The sequence below is a fragment of the Ambystoma mexicanum genome, chromosome 9 (assembly GCF_040938575.1).
Source record: "Ambystoma mexicanum isolate Mex_15411 chromosome 9, UKY_AmexF1_1, whole genome shotgun sequence".
Lineage (NCBI taxonomy): Eukaryota > Metazoa > Chordata > Amphibia > Caudata > Ambystomatidae > Ambystoma > Ambystoma mexicanum.
In genome coordinates, this window is record NC_090931.1 from 199,202,754 (window position 1) to 199,219,304 (window position 16,551).

Consider the following 16,551-nt stretch of genomic DNA (forward strand, 5'->3'; position numbering starts at 1 on the left):
ATTATATATATGGGGTGTGGGTGTTTGGGAATAAATACAAATTAAAGAAAATGGGGCGGTTGCGGAGGGAACCCCCATCCCCAAAAAAATTTGATGGGTTTTTTTCATTAAAAAAAAGCACTAAAAAACCCAGCGAAGAAAAATCCCGCGATGAAATGACATGGAATCACTATTTAAAGTCCCTCTCTTCTGCTTCACCAATCAGGCTTTTCGTTTCATGCACTCTACTGAAACTGCTTAAATTCACGTCACTAACTCGATCCTCACTGCCTGACACTCAAAGCAGTCCTCTATTTTTATTTGTCTCGATCTTTCTGCTGTGTTAGTCATGGTCGATCATCCCACCCTTCTTTCTTCTCTCTTCTCTTGGATTTTCTGGCTCTGTCCTTCATTGGTTCTCTTAACTTTCTTTCTAATCACACATTTTCTATTTCTTGGTCTGTGCCTATTCTCCTTCCTCATCTCTCTTATACAGTGTTCCCCAAGCTTCTGTTCTGAGCCCCTTCCTTTTCCCTCTGCAAGTCTCATCTTTCTGACTTCATCTCTACATTTGGCTTTTCCTTTCATCTATGCTGCTACACAGCCCTTCCTCTCCTTTTCTGATGTTCTGACACACTACATACTACTCTTTCTGCATGTCTAACCACAATTCAACAATGGATGAATTCTCACTTTCCTCTGAATACAAGACAGAGGTTATTGTCTTCCTGGCTTCCTCCATTCCTTCTCTTCCTGTCTCTGCTCTCCCTTTCCTCCTGTTCTATTTCCTTTTTCTAAATTTGCTCATAATTGGACATAACACTTGATTCCACTCTCTCCTTTTCTCACCACATTAACTCTACCGCCCGTAGTTGTCGGCTCCATCTCTCTAATATCTGTAACATTTACCCTTTGTCTCTCCTTCTAAAACCCTTCCCTCTGCTTTCAATTTCTCACCCTTTCTACTGTTCTCTTCTGTTTGGTCTCCCTCCCTATCAGCTAGACCAATTTGATCTGTTTACCATCTCTCAATTTGGACTTTGCTTTCCCTTCATCCGCTGTCTTCCATTTCCTCGGCTCTTCTTTCATTGTCTTTGTTGTCTTTTGAATCATTTCTCCTCTTTTATTTCTTATGTATTATATTCAAATATATCTATGGTCTTGCGCCACCTTATCGGTCTCACACCCGTTTTCTCCGTTTTCCGTCTTTATTTATTTTTCCCATGCCTAAGCCACCTTGTGCTTCCTTCAGGTTTCAATCCTTTGCACCTATTGCCCCCAAGTATTGGAACTCCCTTCCTCTTACAATTGGTTCTTCTCCTTCTTTACCTACCTTCTGCTCTCAACTTAAATCTTTTCTCCTGTCTGCTCCCTCATAATTCCATATATTTATTTTATTGCTCTGCATTTACAACTATTATTGTACCGGTTTTCCCTTTGTTCAGCTCTTAGACACAGGCGCTCTATAAATAAAAATACAAATGCATCATTTGTATTGAATCAAGTCTTTACCACCAGGAAAGCTGTGAAGGTGACCAAATAACAATAGATTTGTGAATGTTGGCAATCATTGATTCATAATTAAGTCATAATGTAGTTATTTGTGAACTTGATGCCCAAGCATTGGATTCTGTTCAGTTGCTACTCCTATCCTGAAAACTTAAAATCCCCTTTGTTGTAACATACGTCTGTAAATGGTTTGAGTACTTAATTCCCCAAAATGATAGCCAAGAGAGACTTGTGGGTACATCAGATGAGGTGGGGTGTCCCTGTTTGCCTATTTTGAGATGACACCTAGAGCACCATTTCTCCAGCATTGGATCTTCCATGAATTCACATGCTGTGAATATTTCCCGTCGCCAGGCTGGGAAACCTCAGTAACTTTAATATAGCAGTTTTCCTATGGAAAACTTCGACACTGAGTGTCCTATTGACACATTTTATGGGTGTTTTAGGCTGCACCAATAGGATGACCAGTATAAATAGCCCTGCCCCTGCGGCTTCCCTTCAGATTTCAACCGTCTCCAAACTGTTGGGATCACCTCGTGTTCTCTCTTGAGAATTGATTTTGCTCTTCCGATTTTCTACGGCTTCATTGCTACAGTGTGTTCCAGACCCATCATGTTCATGTCACCTGTGGGCCCGAAGACATAATTGTTCCGTCCATGCAAGAGCTGCGACCTCAAGAACGTTTATGAAGGGGACAGGCATACGGACTGTCTGTATTGCCTGTACCCCAATCACTCCGTGGAGGACTGCGAGATTAGCTAGGGGTTCTCCAAGAAGACGCTCAAAGACCGTAACCAGCGTCTCATTTGCTGGTTGAACCGAGGGGCCTGAAGGTTGGATTGGCCCGTTGGGGCAAGTCTTCCACTTCTTCGGCGAAGAGATCTCCTCCGCACCAAAGGGCTCTGTCGGCGGAGCCTACGCCAAAGAAACCACATCCCGGGGCGGACCCGGCTTCAGGTTTCGGAAAAGGCGGTGAGTATACGGTGACGAGGCCGGTGCAGACAGGCTCAGGTCTGGAGGTCCAGGCAAACAGGAACCACGGCCTGAGAAGTTGGTGTTACATTGGCCGACTGAAGAAGCCTGGGGATCCATCGTGCAGGCCCTTGTCTTCGGACAAGGAGAAGTTGCGGTCACATTCGTGCTCGTCGAGGAAGTCGTCGTCGAAGGACCGGCGTCATTCGCCGTCTGGCAAAGAGTCTTCCAGACACCATTCCAGCTCCGCATTCAAGCGATCATCTTCTCCGGCAAAGCCCAGGCCGCCAAGTGTGGTGTCGATTCTGTGGACAATGAGCTTGATGATGGTGCCCCCATCGACTGCTGTGATGCTATTGATCCCTTCGTCCCCCTTGCCGAAGACTACCTCGGCCACGGCCTTGCTGGCGACCATGACGTTGATAACTGCCTTGACAACAGCTGTTTCGGCGGGTTTGGGACTTCCGTGTTCTGCGGGTCCGCTGGGGTCTGATGGAGATACATTGCCTTCCGCGGAGGTGCCGTGGCAGTCTGGGACTGGCTTTGCGCCTTTGCTCCTGATGGAGATTCTACAGCAAGATCCTTCCACCTACGGTTTGGTCTGGAGTCTGGAGGAGGAGTTTCATCCGTTCTTGGATCCTTCGGCGCTAGGCCTGTGCCCGGCGGTTCCATCCATGTCGGATGGCCTGGGGGCTGTTCCGCCTCAGTATCCGTTGTTAAACCCACATTCCCTGCTTTCCATGCAGGTGCTGACTACAGTGCAGTCGCTCCTCGGACAGTTTGATGCCCGGCTCCCAGTGCCCCAAACCCCAGTGGTGCCCTTGGAGAGGGAAGTACCAGCCGTCCTCGACTGAAGGATGTGGTGGGTATCCCTCGGCAGGGTCCACCAAGGAAATCTCCAAAGGTTCGGCCTCCGGTTCCATCTCCTAGGGGATACACCCCTCCTCATAGGGATCAAGAAGAAGGGGAGCTGGTGGAGTCTAACCCCGATAGTGTCCCACAAGACACTCTCGGCGGTGTTGTCCTCGCCCAGACGGGCAGATACCTGGGATACGGATCCAGAGGTGGATCCCCTGAGCAGTCAAGCACTGCCCTTGCCCCCGGACAATGTTGGTGCCTTTCATGCCATGATGGCCAAGGCTTGCCACGAGTTTGGCCTTACTCCGGAGGAGGAGAGAAAAAGACTGTTTTTTTTTTTGTTTTTTTTTGTTCGATCTTATGGGGAAAAGGCAGAAGGCGGTCTTCTATCCCCATCTTGGGCCACGTTTGTCAGGAAGGGAAGGGCTTTGCTCTATGCGCCATCCTTTCACGTAGCCTGCGGTCAAGGGCCGCTTGGAGAAAGTTTAAGGCGCTTGAGCCCATGCCGAAGTGCCTCACATCGCATCCAGACCGGAGTTGGCGGTGTCGGCGGCTGCCAGTAGGAAGGCGCGTAGCCAGCATAAGTGTGCAACTCCCCCCCGGACAATGAGGGCTGTAAACTGGATGCTTTTGGCAAGAAGGTGGTGGCGATGACTGTGAAGGCGGCCAACTAATTGGCCATTATGGCGTGCTATGACCGGGAAATTTGCCACAGGTTGGCTCCGCTGCTGGACCATCTGCGTGAGCAGCAGTGTAAGGAGGCAATAATTCTGGTTCGTGAGGGGGAGTAAGCCTCCAAATATAGCATTAATATTGCAGTGGACCTGGCGAAATCTGGGTTCAAACCGATAAATAATGGGGTCGGCCTCCGGTGGCAAGCATGGTTGCGCTGTACCGATTTCCGACCTGGAGTGCAGCATAAAGTTGGGGACATGCCTTGCGAGGGGGGGCAGCTGTTTGGGGAGAAAATTGACGCTCTAAAGAATATGAAGGCGGATTAGGATACGGTGAGGTCCCTAGGGACGCTGCAGGATAGGTGTTCGTTTCGTATCTTTCGCTCATTTAGGGGAGCCTCGAGGAACGCTAAATTTGCAGTATCACGTGACAAAGGTTATAGTCGCTTCAGCTATTCCTCTCAGGAGTTTTGTCGATCTTTCCAGTCAGCTCAGCGAGCCAATGACTATCAAAAGTCAGTGGAAGAGAGGTTCTGCCTCCTCCTCCTCTGCTAGAGGCTGCCAGTCCAAGCCTCAACAATGACTGCCACAAGGGCAGTCGCCTTGGAGGGAGAGTGGCGCAACATGTCAACGAGTGGTGTTTGATCCGGACGGACCGATGGTTCCTGGATGCAGCCCAATACGGCCACTCGTTGGAGTTCCGGCGTCCACTGCTCACTATTCCACTGGTGAAGGTATCACAGCCGTATCTGCAGGTCTTGTGGCAGGAGGGTCCGCCTGATGCTGGAGAAAGGGGCTTTAGAAAAGGTCCCAAAGTCGGAAAGAGGACGAGGAACCTACTCTCGGTTTTGTCATCAAAAAACCAAAAGGAAAGTGGCACCCCATTCTGGACCCGAGGCTGCTAAACGAACATGTGAAATGCCAAAAGTTCATGATGCTAACGTTGCAGGATGTTATTCGGGCAGTGCATCCTGGGGAGTTCCTAGCATCCTTGGATCTGAAAATGCTGATTTCCACGTCCCGATGCATCCCAAACATTGCAAGTTTCTATGGTTTGTGGTCGGTGACCAGCATTACCAGTTTTGGGTCCTCTCCTTTGGCCTCAAGTCGGCTTCCAGGACATTCACCAAGTGCCTGGCTCCGGTAGTGGCTTACCTCCGCAGGGAAGGTGACCATGTTTATCCCTACCTGGATGACTGGTTGGTCAGGGGGGCGTCTTGTAAGCGGTCGTCTGAGTCTCTCCAAGCGGCTATGATCCTGTTGCAGTGTCTGGTCTTGGCGGTCAACTTTGCCAAATTCTGTCTGACGCCCACCAGGGATTTGGTTTTTCTGGGGGCTCATTTTCATACGCATCTCAATCTGGTGAAGCCATCTGTGGAAATGATAGAGAAGCTGTCATCCATGGCAGGTTCCTTGGTGCCGGGAATGAAGATCACGGTCCGGGTATACATGTGTCTTCTAGGCTCCATGACGTCCTGCATCCCACTCATTCCGAATTGTCATGTGGCCAGTGCAGGAATTTCTCGCTTCAAGATGGTCACAGGTTCTCGGATCCTGGTCCGACAAGATTCTCATCTCCCGGGCGCTGGCAGACTCCCTGCAATGGTGGACTTGCTCCGCCAACATAGTACAGGGTATGCCCCGGGTGGAGCCAGACTTTCAGTATACGATCGTAACTGACGCTTCCAAGGTGGGTTGGGGAGCTCACCTCAACAAGTTTCGGGTCCAAGGCCTATGGTCCCTCAAGGAGGCTTCGTTGCACATCAACGCTCTGCAGTTGAGGGCAGTACACTGGGCACTGAAGTCGTTTTTGCCCCTCATTCAGGGCTGAGTGGTCCGGGTTCTGTCAGACAACACCACAACTATGTTTTATCTCTGCAAACACGGAGGCACGCATTCACAGCCCCTATCCAAGAAGGCTCAGGTGGTCTGGCACAGGGCTATAGCGCGCAGGTTTCAACTGGTGGTTTACTATTTGCTGGGGGTGCAAAACGAGCAGGTGGATGCTTTTAGCAGAGACTCAATTCAGATGCACGAATGGCGACTGAACGACGGCCAGGTGGTGAGAATATTCAGGAAATGGGGGACTCCCCCGCTGGACTTATTCGCCAGCCCAGATAACAGGCAGTGTATTCTCTTCACCAGCAGGGTTGCCCATCCAGACTCAAGGGGGGGGACGCATTCTCATTCCCGTGGACGGGGCCTCTTCGCATACGCGTTTCCTCTGATCCGGAAAACTATCAAATGGTGTGCATGGTTCTGTGAAAGGTGATCCTGGTAGCCCCATTCTGGCCCAGACAGACCTGGTTCTCTGACCACCTTCACCTAGCAGTGGACAACCCTCTTCATCTGAGGTCACAGAACAAAGGAAAAGTGTGGCATCACGACCCCGGGTCCCTCAGCTTTGCAGCATGGCTCCTGACCACTCTGAATTTGACACCTAAGTATTCCATTGGACAGTCGCCGCATCTTGGCAGCCGCAAGAGCGCCGTCTACCAACGTGCCTTACAGCCGAAAGTGGAAAAGGTTCTGTGCCTGGTGCTTGTGGCAACTGAACTTGCAGCCATTGCAGGTTTCGCCTCCACAACTCCTGCCTTATCTTCTGCTGTTGGCGAAGGGTGGTCTGGCGTTGTCCTCGATCAAGGATTAAGCATTTCCTCAAAGGCCTTTTCAGGAGGTTCTCCATGAAGGTGTTTTCTCCGGTCTGGAGTCTCAACCTGGTACTCTCGGCCCTCATGAAACCACAGTTTGAACCCATGTCCACGACAGCGGTCAAGTTTCTCATGTGGAAGCTGGCTTTTCTGGTGGCCATCACATCTGCCAGGAGGGTTTCCGAACTTCAGGCTCTGGTTATTGACCCACCGTATCTGCGTTTCATGAGGGACATGGTTTTCACATATACAAATCCTCACTTTATTCCAAAGATTCCATCAGAATTTCATAAAGCTACGTTAGCCTTGCCCACCTTTTTAAAAAAAAATGTTTTATGCATCCACTCCAGCGGAGAAAGCTCTGCATTCCCTGGATGTCAAAAGGGCATTGACGTTTTACCTGGACAGGAATCAGTCCTTCAGCACGTCGAGACAGCTATTTGTGGCTTTCGGCCCCTCCAACAAGGGGAAACCGATTTCGAAGCAGGGCCTTTCCCGTTGGGTATCGTCTACGATTTCCTTTTGCCACAACAAGGCTGGCAAACCATTGCAGTTGACTCCCAGGGCCCATTTATGAGCTCCACGGCATCGTCAGCGCTGTGGGTCGGCATACCGCTCAGTGACATTAGCCAAGCAGCAAAATGGGCGGTGCGACACACCTTCACCAGACACTACTATCTAGGTCAACAACATGCGGAGGATGTGCAGGTGGGGCGTGCGGTCCTCCAACGCCTGTTCCAATAAGGTAAGCCCCAGAGCTTCCACGGTTTGGTTTTACTGATGTTTTCGATCTTTTAACTGAAAATGTATGCTTGTCTATTGTTGGTTTATGATGCCTGGAGCATGGGTCTTGTTTGCCTGTTATGCACCTTCAGGTTATCGTATGCTATATAGTCTATTCACAGCATGTGAATCTATGAAAGATCCAATGCTGGAGAAGGGAGTAGTTTCTTACCTGTAACTCCATTTCTCCAGCGTTGGTATCTTTCATGGATTCACAAGCGCCCTCTGGCCTATCCCCTTCAGTCAAACATGCATTTCGAGTTCCTCCATTTATACTGGACGTCTTATTGGTGCAGCCTAAAGCACCCATAAAGACGTCGATAGGATTCACATGCGTCCTCTGGCCTATCCCCTTCAGGCAAATATGCATTTCGAATTCCTCCATTTATACTGGACGTCTTATTGGTGCAGCCTAAAGCACCCATAAAAGACGTCGATAGGATTCACATGCGTCCTCTTGCCTATCCCCTTCAGGCAAATATGCATTTCGAGTTCCTCCATTTATACTGGACGTCTTATTGGTGCAGCCTAAAGCACCCATAAAAGATGTCGATAGGACACTCAAAGTGTCTGTTTTGCATAGTAAAACAGCTATATTAAAGTTCCTGAGGCTTCCCACCCTGGTGACGGGAAATATTCACAGCATGTGAATCCATGAAAGATATCAACGCTGGAGAAGTGGAGTTGCAGGTAAGAAACTACTCCCTTATATATATTTCTCAACAGCTAATATTCCTATCTGTGGTCATTTTAATTGCAAGCCATTCAGAAGTACTACTGTTATCTTTACTTCTTTTGTGGTCTCAACCATTGTGATTGAGAAGAACACATATTTGACTGCAAGCAAGTGGTTTTAACTGGTTTGATATGAATGCATTTGACAGGTTTTAAGTATTTTAAGCAAAATCTTTAGTTTATCCAGGACAGGAATTGCACCGACTGCCTAGAAACTGCACTCAAACATTGAGAACTGTATGAGAGAGAGATCCGTGTTACAAAATGGTCATCTGTATTTACTTCAGCATGAAATCGGCCCCCAAGAAAGGCAGAAAAGGCAGTTTTGCCACAAGATTTCTTCATTGTTTTTAGTATTTTGGAAAATTGTTCATCAAGTAACTGATCCTTCCCTAAAGTGCGGAGCATAGTTTAATTTAATGTATCAGTGGTTGTATGTTTGAAGTTACTAGATCTACTCTCAAGCTGTTAACATGTATCTGGCTATTAGAAAATCAGTTTTGCTTCAGATATTGGACCTATAGCACTTCTGTGAACAAATAGTAGTCTATGCCTACTAACTGTGCTATTTAATTGCTAACCAGCATGGATCCTTGACGTGAGGTCCTTCCCATGCTATGCAACTTCTGATCCCCCTGAGCTTGTCACCAAGCATAAAACTCAATAAAAATGACAAGGTTTTGCGAAAGTAACGGTTCCTCATCAAAAAGGTCAAGGAGACTTCCCGCTTTGAGATCCCCTTCTGTTTCGCCATCTTTCTCATCGTGTTTAACTGGCACCTTGGAATTGCTGCTTCCTCGTGTGCTTTGCCTATCTCAGAGTGTGCTTCCCGTGTCCGCCTTTTATCTGTATGGGGAAGTGTAATGGAAGTCAGGTGTGCGTAATGGTCAGTAATTGCTTGACCCATTTTATTGGGACAGGTCAGGTATAAGGCTCGAGTGTTAGTTTTTTTTCATAGTGAGCTGTCCGTGAGAAAGCGTTTGTGTTGTGAAAGGGTAGTGGGAGTTGGGGGGGGTTTAAGTTCCTAAGTATCCAAAGGTGTTACAGGGAATGCATCCTTCTAGACAATAAACACACTCTTGCTTTAGTTTGTGTCTACTTTGGTGCTCTGCAGACACAGAGCACACAGGTAATCATCTTCCTGTAACTCTTGAGAAACCTAAAGCTGTCTCGGCTGCTACTCCCCGGGATCTGTCATCCAGGTGGCCAGGACACGGCCATCGCTTTTCGATCCATTTCCTGGGGGTGGACCATTGCGGGAGGATCACCTGGGGGAGGTGTCTTCGGGAAGTGGGTCACCGAATGGCGAGATGCGGTATCTCCTTCCCTGTAACACCTTTGGATACTTAGGAACTCAAACCCCCCTGCCCCCCCACTCCCCTTTCATAACGCAAACACTTTCTCACGGACAGCTCACTATGAGAGAAAACTAACACTCGAGCCTTATACCTGACCTGTCCCAATACAATGGGTCAAGCAATTACTGACCATCACGCACACCTGACTTCCATTACACTTCCCCATACGGATAAAAGGCGGAGCACGGGAAGCACACTCTGAGCGAGGCAAAGCACACGAGGAAGCAGCAATTCCAAGATGCCAGTTAAACACGATGAGAAAGATGGCGAAACGGAAGGGGATCTCAAGGTGGGAAGTGTCCTTGACTTTTTTGATGAGGAACCGTTACTGTCATGATGCCCGCTCCCGGGGAGCCGGTTCAAGCCCTGCGTCCCCGAAAGCGGACATCTAGTCCCCAAGGAAGGACCCAGCAACCCCATATAGGGGCCCTTTGGACAGTGTCCTGGCGCTTATGGCGCCAGGCTCATAAATGACATCAGTCCTGGCGCCATAGGCGCCAGGCTCATTATGGGAGTGCTTGGGTGCACTTACCTGATGCAGACCATGCTGCAGGATCCTGTCCTCCTTGAGGCCTGAAAGGAACTACTTTACCTTTGGGACTAATTTACCATCCGGGCGTGGTCGGGGAAGGATACATACCTGATTGGAGGAAGGATACATACCTGGAACTTCTTCAAAGGCTATTTAAACCCCACCCGAAAAGCCACACGTGCTTCGCGTTGTTCTGCATCTAGCAGCTGGACGCTCACCGTGTCTGCTCCTGCATCGTGACTACTGCCACGCCTGCCAGCATCCTGGATCACCTGCAAAGGAAGAGAAGAAGAGAACAGAAGAAGGAAAAGTCCTTACCTGCTAAATCGGCATCCCGGAGACATCTCGCCGACAATCCTGAAAAGGAAGACTTTTATTTAAAAGCTCATCGCGTCCATCGCTGCAGCGCCGCATTCCACTCACCTTTACAGGGCGCCTCCATGTTCAGCAGCGATCATCCGGATTCGCAGTCACGCCCCAGCGCCTAGGGAGAAAAAGACCAGAACAAAAGGTGAGAGAGAGAAGGGAATAAGGAAAGCTAAACCTCCATGTTAAGACTTACCTGTTGATTCATTCCCTCTTCATTTCGGGTCCGCGCCGCACCCTGGCATTTCCGGCCCCCGGCCCCTAAGGGGAAAAAGAGACATCAGCGTTAATGAGCGAATGAAAAGACATTACCAAAAAACGCTCATTACAGACTTACCTGATTTATACAAGGATTTCACCTCTCATCTCGGGTCGGTGCCTGTTCCCCGGCATTCCGTACCCCGGCCCCTATGGGGAAAAAGACACTAGCATTAGTACAATAATGCATGGACACAAGGGGAACCTTTTTATCAAAAAACTTACCTGGAAGCCAAGCAAGTTTGGTTCTCACCAATCCGAAAATCCAGTGAAGTAACTGGATACCAACGCGCCCCTGCATCAGAAGTAGGATGGAGAGCTCGTCCTTCCAGACCATAAGGTGAGACGCTACGAGGAATCAGAAAGGTTTCGAGGAGGGTGAGAGGGGAAAGTGGGAGGCCGATTGCATTACCCTGCAGACAGTTAATCCCCTATTTTCGCCTACAGAAGGATACTTCTGCGAGCCAGACAAGCCAGATTTGGGGGCCCGGTCCAGTCCGTCTTCCGAACCCTGCGCTTCTCCTTAAAAGAGGTCACAGCAGCGCGAACCAGGCCAGCGCCTCCGTGGGAGTCAGGTGAGCGTTAGTTACTTTCGCAAAACCTTTGAGAAAAGAAAGTGTAAGACCAGGCAACCAGGCTGAAGAATCCTGCATTGTGTGTCAGAGGTACCCGGGGCCCTCCTGCGTCGATAATCAAGGCGGGAAGTGGTAGTGTCCTTGGCTCCTAAAACAAAGCAGCGCTAGTGAAATCAACACAGCTGGTGAGTTGGGGAGACCGAAACCAGACTGGTCTGTGTTGAAGCCAAGGTTGCAAGCGGCAACATTGTATGGTGAGCGGTGAACTGAACAGTGTATTAAACACATGTATTAACCATCGCAAGTAAACTTGAAAAGATGAGTGATTGAGCTTTGAAACCAAGATACGATACCTTTGTCACAGTGGTCCAGCACCGCGTGCATGCTAATTCGAAGGTCTCTAAGGTATCCAACTGAGGGTTGGCAAAGGTGAATGAGTGTCAAAGAACTGTGCATCTAAGTGGTTCTGCAGCAGGTCAAGCAAAATCCTGTGCACAATCGAAAATCTTTGCTGTTGATACTGCCTAGAAAGATGAAAAAGTAGATAAAGTTGGTCCGAGCCCGAACAAGTGAGATCAATTGAAAGCTTTGGGTTAAAACAAGTTTGTGTTAGTGAATTAAATTGGTCCGAGCCCGGTGGAGGGAGATTGATTGAATATTGTGTTCAAACAGATCTGAGCCCGTCTGAAGGAGATCCGGGTTGAACCGTGAATCACCCAAGAAATTGTATACATGAAAATCCTACAAGCATTGTGTTAAAGGGGATCTGAGCCAGGCTGAGGGGGATCCGAAGTGAATAGTGAATTATCTGAGAAATTGTGTGTGTGAAATCCTGAGAGGAAAAGGACATATGGTTAGTTTGTCGCATCAGGCCCTATGAAAGAAGAGACTTTGCAAGGCAAAGTGACTTGGGCGTGTAAGGCCCTGATGCCAATGTTTGAACTGCACCCATGTGCTAGAGAAGCCAGAGACCGTGCTAAGCTTGTGTGCTGCCTTGTCCCGTGCTGAAAACGTGGTGGAGGCCAACGGCCTGAATATCCTGACATATCATTTCTTGAGCACTTCTTTCTTTTACATAACATTGCTCCTCACCGTATTTGTGTTTAGAGGTAAGGATTGGCACTAGGTTTTTTAGTACAGGCCTTCTTGTTTTGACAAGACACCACTAGGACTGCGTTACTATTTGTTGGTTGTAGCTTGCTCCCATTTTAGATTTAGGATTAGATAAGTGTTTTCCAACCCCTCTTTGAAGTTCAATAAACACCCTTGAACTGTGGTGACTTCTGTCTTATGGTTGATACAATGCCTTCCTTACACTCTTGAGCGCCTTCGTGGATTTGTATATTTTTTTCTATGTATAGCTTTTTCTTTTCTGTCTAACAAATGCTTTTCTCATTCCTGCAGTCTTTAAGGACAGATGCTTATGATCACTACAGTGCCATTTACAGCCTCTTATGTGACCGGTTGAAAAGGCACAAGAACCTCCGCATTGCTACTCCTCCCAGCGTGCCGCGGGCCATGTCCTTCCAGGCGCCTGTCAACATTCAGGTAATCATGAACCATCTGACTGGCCATGCAGCAGCGTTCTCCTGCTCTGGACGATTTGATTTGAAGGAAGCAACATAGATTATGCTGTCATGCACCAAACATTTGATCATGATGAGGAAAAATCAGAGCTATTGTCTTATCTTTGATTTCAAACACTAGGAGTATGGTTTGACAGACATTTCACTAACTTTCTTTGCACACTGTGCACCAACACTTTTTCCAGGTCTCGTCTTATAATTAGGTCTTTAGCGCCCCAATGACATGCATTAATTTAAGAAACCTTGGGCAAAACACAGAATGATGATTTTCCTCAGACCATGCTTATGGTTCCACATCCATATTGGGCTCCATTATGAGTTTTGGAACCAGATAATGAAGTGTTTACATGTATGATCCATTCCCTTTTCTGAATATTCCAGGAGTGGTCTCCCTAGAAGGGGATCGGACTAGAGTCGTCCGTGCAGCAGAATCATTCCAGAAAATAATCCTGCCAGTGTGCATGCACATGTTTTAGTACACTCACACGCCCAGCCCAACCTCAAGTCCTTTCCTCATATTTGGATTGCACCCTTCCCTGCAGCATCATAGTTTTGTGACGGATCCCTCCGCCCATAATTCTGGTAGGGTTTAACAGAAGAAAAGTAGCCTGCCTGTGAAACTCCTGTGCATTATGTGTGACTTTGAGCGCCCCAAAGGGACTATATAAATCCTTTCAATTGGCGTGTGTTCTCACACAACTGACCTTGTTTAGGCCACGCAAGATCTAATGGGCACATCAGCAAGTGTTTGACTGCAATGGTATTTTTGCGGGTCACAATGTTGACCTTTTTCGCCAGAGATTGAGATGATTGGCGTCTGCTTAAGGAAAAGCTGTGTTTTTTAAAATTACGCCTCTATTTGGTACAATGGTATTGTCTAATGTCCATCGCACTGTGCTCTCCACTCCTCTGTCAAGTGAACTTGGAATATATTTGGGGTGTGTGGGCATCACTTAGTTGGTGCTCCCTAATAGCCTGTCTTCACTTTACTCCGTGATGGGTGAGGTGAGTGATTGCTTAACTATTGAACTCCTCTTTTCGCCAGGCCGAACCAGCAGGAAATGCGCTCAGCATGAATGTACCTCAGGTGCAGCTCATCAATCCAGAAAACCAGATTGTAGAGGCAAGTATACTCTACCTGTCAAGTTACTAAAAAGCTGTAACACTGATGGATTGTAGCAGATGCACCCAATCTGTTTGTAAAATATCTCAGAAACATCAGACACAAGCTATGTCGGAAATGCATTTGTAAGTAGTCTATAAAGGGTGCAATGCTTCATTGTAAGCTTTTAAGCTTGTCAGTAGTTCCCTTTTGTTAAGAAGTTTCCCATCTTGTAACACTGTATAGATTTTGTGTGGCTAGTTTCATTGAGCGCATCTGATTTTTAAAATTCACGTCCTTTTAATGTGGAAGTTCTAGAATGGAATATCTAATCCTGGTACTATTTTGGTTTCCTTTTTAGTTTGGGCTATTAGGTGGCAGTGAAAGTGCTGCCTATAAGCCTAAACTATTGTCATGAGCTAGCTCTATCAAGCAGTAACATGAAACTTCGTTCTGTGAAGTGTCTGCCAGTGTTATTTCCAAGCAGTCGTCTGCAGGCTTATGGCTTAGTTTTGTCTATGGATGTGCTTACTTGTGTGATAAAATGTGTTAGCAAAGTGCGTCTTCAGCCACGTGATAAGCAGTCTGTGTCTCTTCACATTTGAAGTCCTGTTAAAAACCAGCATTATCAAAGCCAAAAGTTGCAGCTTCCGTATAGGCCTTTGCCAGTCCCTGCTATCAAATTCCAAGGTGCTGGCACCATTTTCCAGCTGTTGACTTCTTATAGCCAAGTAGAACCATTATGACAGTGCCTGGCAAATGGCTATCCTGTGCCTATACAAATTCAAAACAGTCTGCTTTGCGATTGCTCATTTCCACTGTTGAATGACGTTTTTAGACCACCTTGGATTTTCCTGTGGTTTTTACAGCATTTCTCTTGGCCCCCTCCTTTTTGACCATCCAGTTCAATTCCTTTCTGTTGGTAACCTTCTTGACTGCACATTTCTATATTTTACACATGTTAAGTTCCTCTTTTGTTCTTTCCTTATGGTGTTGGCGTTCCAACTTTCTCTTTGCTCTACTGCCCAACAAGAGAATAGTCCATTCAGATTTTGCCTTGAATCTTCATACAGTGACAGTCCCGATGGGCAAACTGCACTCATGTTTGCTCTATATGACTGTGAATTTTGTATGAGTTAGGAAATGTTCAGTTGAAAGAGAAAGGAAGAAAATGCATGGTTTCTAACGGGAAGTTCGCCATCTGCGAGCTTTAACTTTCCACCATGGGTTTGTCACTTTCAGTCCTAAACACAGGAATATTTCAGGCATATAACTGGGTACTCTGGGTTCCTTGCCGTCAGAATAGATATTACTGTGTTTAGACTTGTACTGAAGATACCCATGATGGAAAACAAGTAGCTTTTCCTTCCCCGCTTAGTGGTAGTAGTGGAAGCTCATCAGTCCCCCCACAGCTGTGATGGGCGGCTCCAACAGTCTGGTTTTCTCCCCACCTCCCTGCACACTATATGGTTTGAATCTGTGAATGTCCTCCATGATTATTAATGCCATATGCTGCTGAAAATGTGCTAAACTTATAACTAGATGTGGGTCTTTTTCATATATTGCAACTTCTGTAAAGGGCGTTTCATGTCCAGTCCTTTTGCAGCAGAGATTGACTGAGACGGGGGTCGCGTACTGAGGAGCGTGCATAGTTAGGGTGATCTTAGCAACAAACATATTTTTTTTTGTGGGAATAGGTTTGCTTCATGTTTTTTGTATTCCCATTCGCTCCCCCCACCCCCCAATCTCACACTTTGCTCCCTGCTCATTACAGACTGATGGAACGATGAACCTGGACAGCGATGAGGGCGAGGAGCCTTCACCTGAGGCTCTAGCACGTTACCTCTCAATGAGGAGGCACACGGTCGGTGTGCCAGATCCACAGTGAGTTTCAGCGAATACCATTTCTTAAAAGTTGCATATATACATGTCTCTAAAGTATCAAGTTAAGATTGAGGTATTTCTCCAATTGACTGACCACATTTTGCAGCGGGACGTTTTTCCTGCAGTACGTTTGGGAGAGTTGCGAGTGGGGGCCATAAAATAGTGCATGTATGAGGAGGGAACGTAAGGGAGAGAGAGTGTTGGGTAAAACGAGAATGGGGGTTGCCCCCCTGCAGCCCCATTTAAATAAATGCTGCAGTAAAATACAGCAAAATTTCCAGTGCAATTAGATCGGGGTAAATCATGCTTTAGTAATAGTTAGGTGTAGTATATGTTCATAGAAAGCATTAATTAATGCTAAGTTTTAAAGAAATACTTAAGTATAGATTAGTTTGAATGTCCAAGTGACAATCGTAATCCTGTTTTGTGTGTAATCTGCCCAAAGTTGTGAGCAGAGAAGAAAAATGTGGCATGTTCAAAACACAGAAGTAGGTGTATAATCGGGGAATTAAATATATTGTAATACTAAATAATACTCTTAGGTTTACTACATTGATATGAAGTCTTTAGAGCTGCATGCTCTTGTAACATGTATGCCGAATATATAAAGTATGTACTAAAACATTTCAGCACTTCCAAATACCATATAAATATGCACCTTTTGTGAAATTGTAAGGATTTACTGTTAAAATACATAAGCATTCCTCACCAACATTATCCTAATCGTGA

General features: G+C 47.0%; 1 protein-coding gene across 4 annotated transcripts in view; it reads left to right on the forward strand.

Moving 5' to 3' along the window:
* Positions 1–16,551, forward strand: part of SIK3 (SIK family kinase 3) — a 2,024,801-nt gene that overhangs the window by 1,204,965 nt on the left and 803,285 nt on the right. For all 4 annotated transcript variants that reach the window (XM_069614493.1, XM_069614491.1, XM_069614492.1 and 1 more), the window contains 3 exons: positions 12,655–12,798; positions 13,882–13,959; positions 15,713–15,822. In XM_069614493.1, coding sequence (XP_069470594.1) covers positions 12,655–12,798; positions 13,882–13,959; positions 15,713–15,822 — 332 coding nt within the window. The remainder of the gene's footprint in view (positions 1–12,654; positions 12,799–13,881; positions 13,960–15,712; positions 15,823–16,551) is intronic.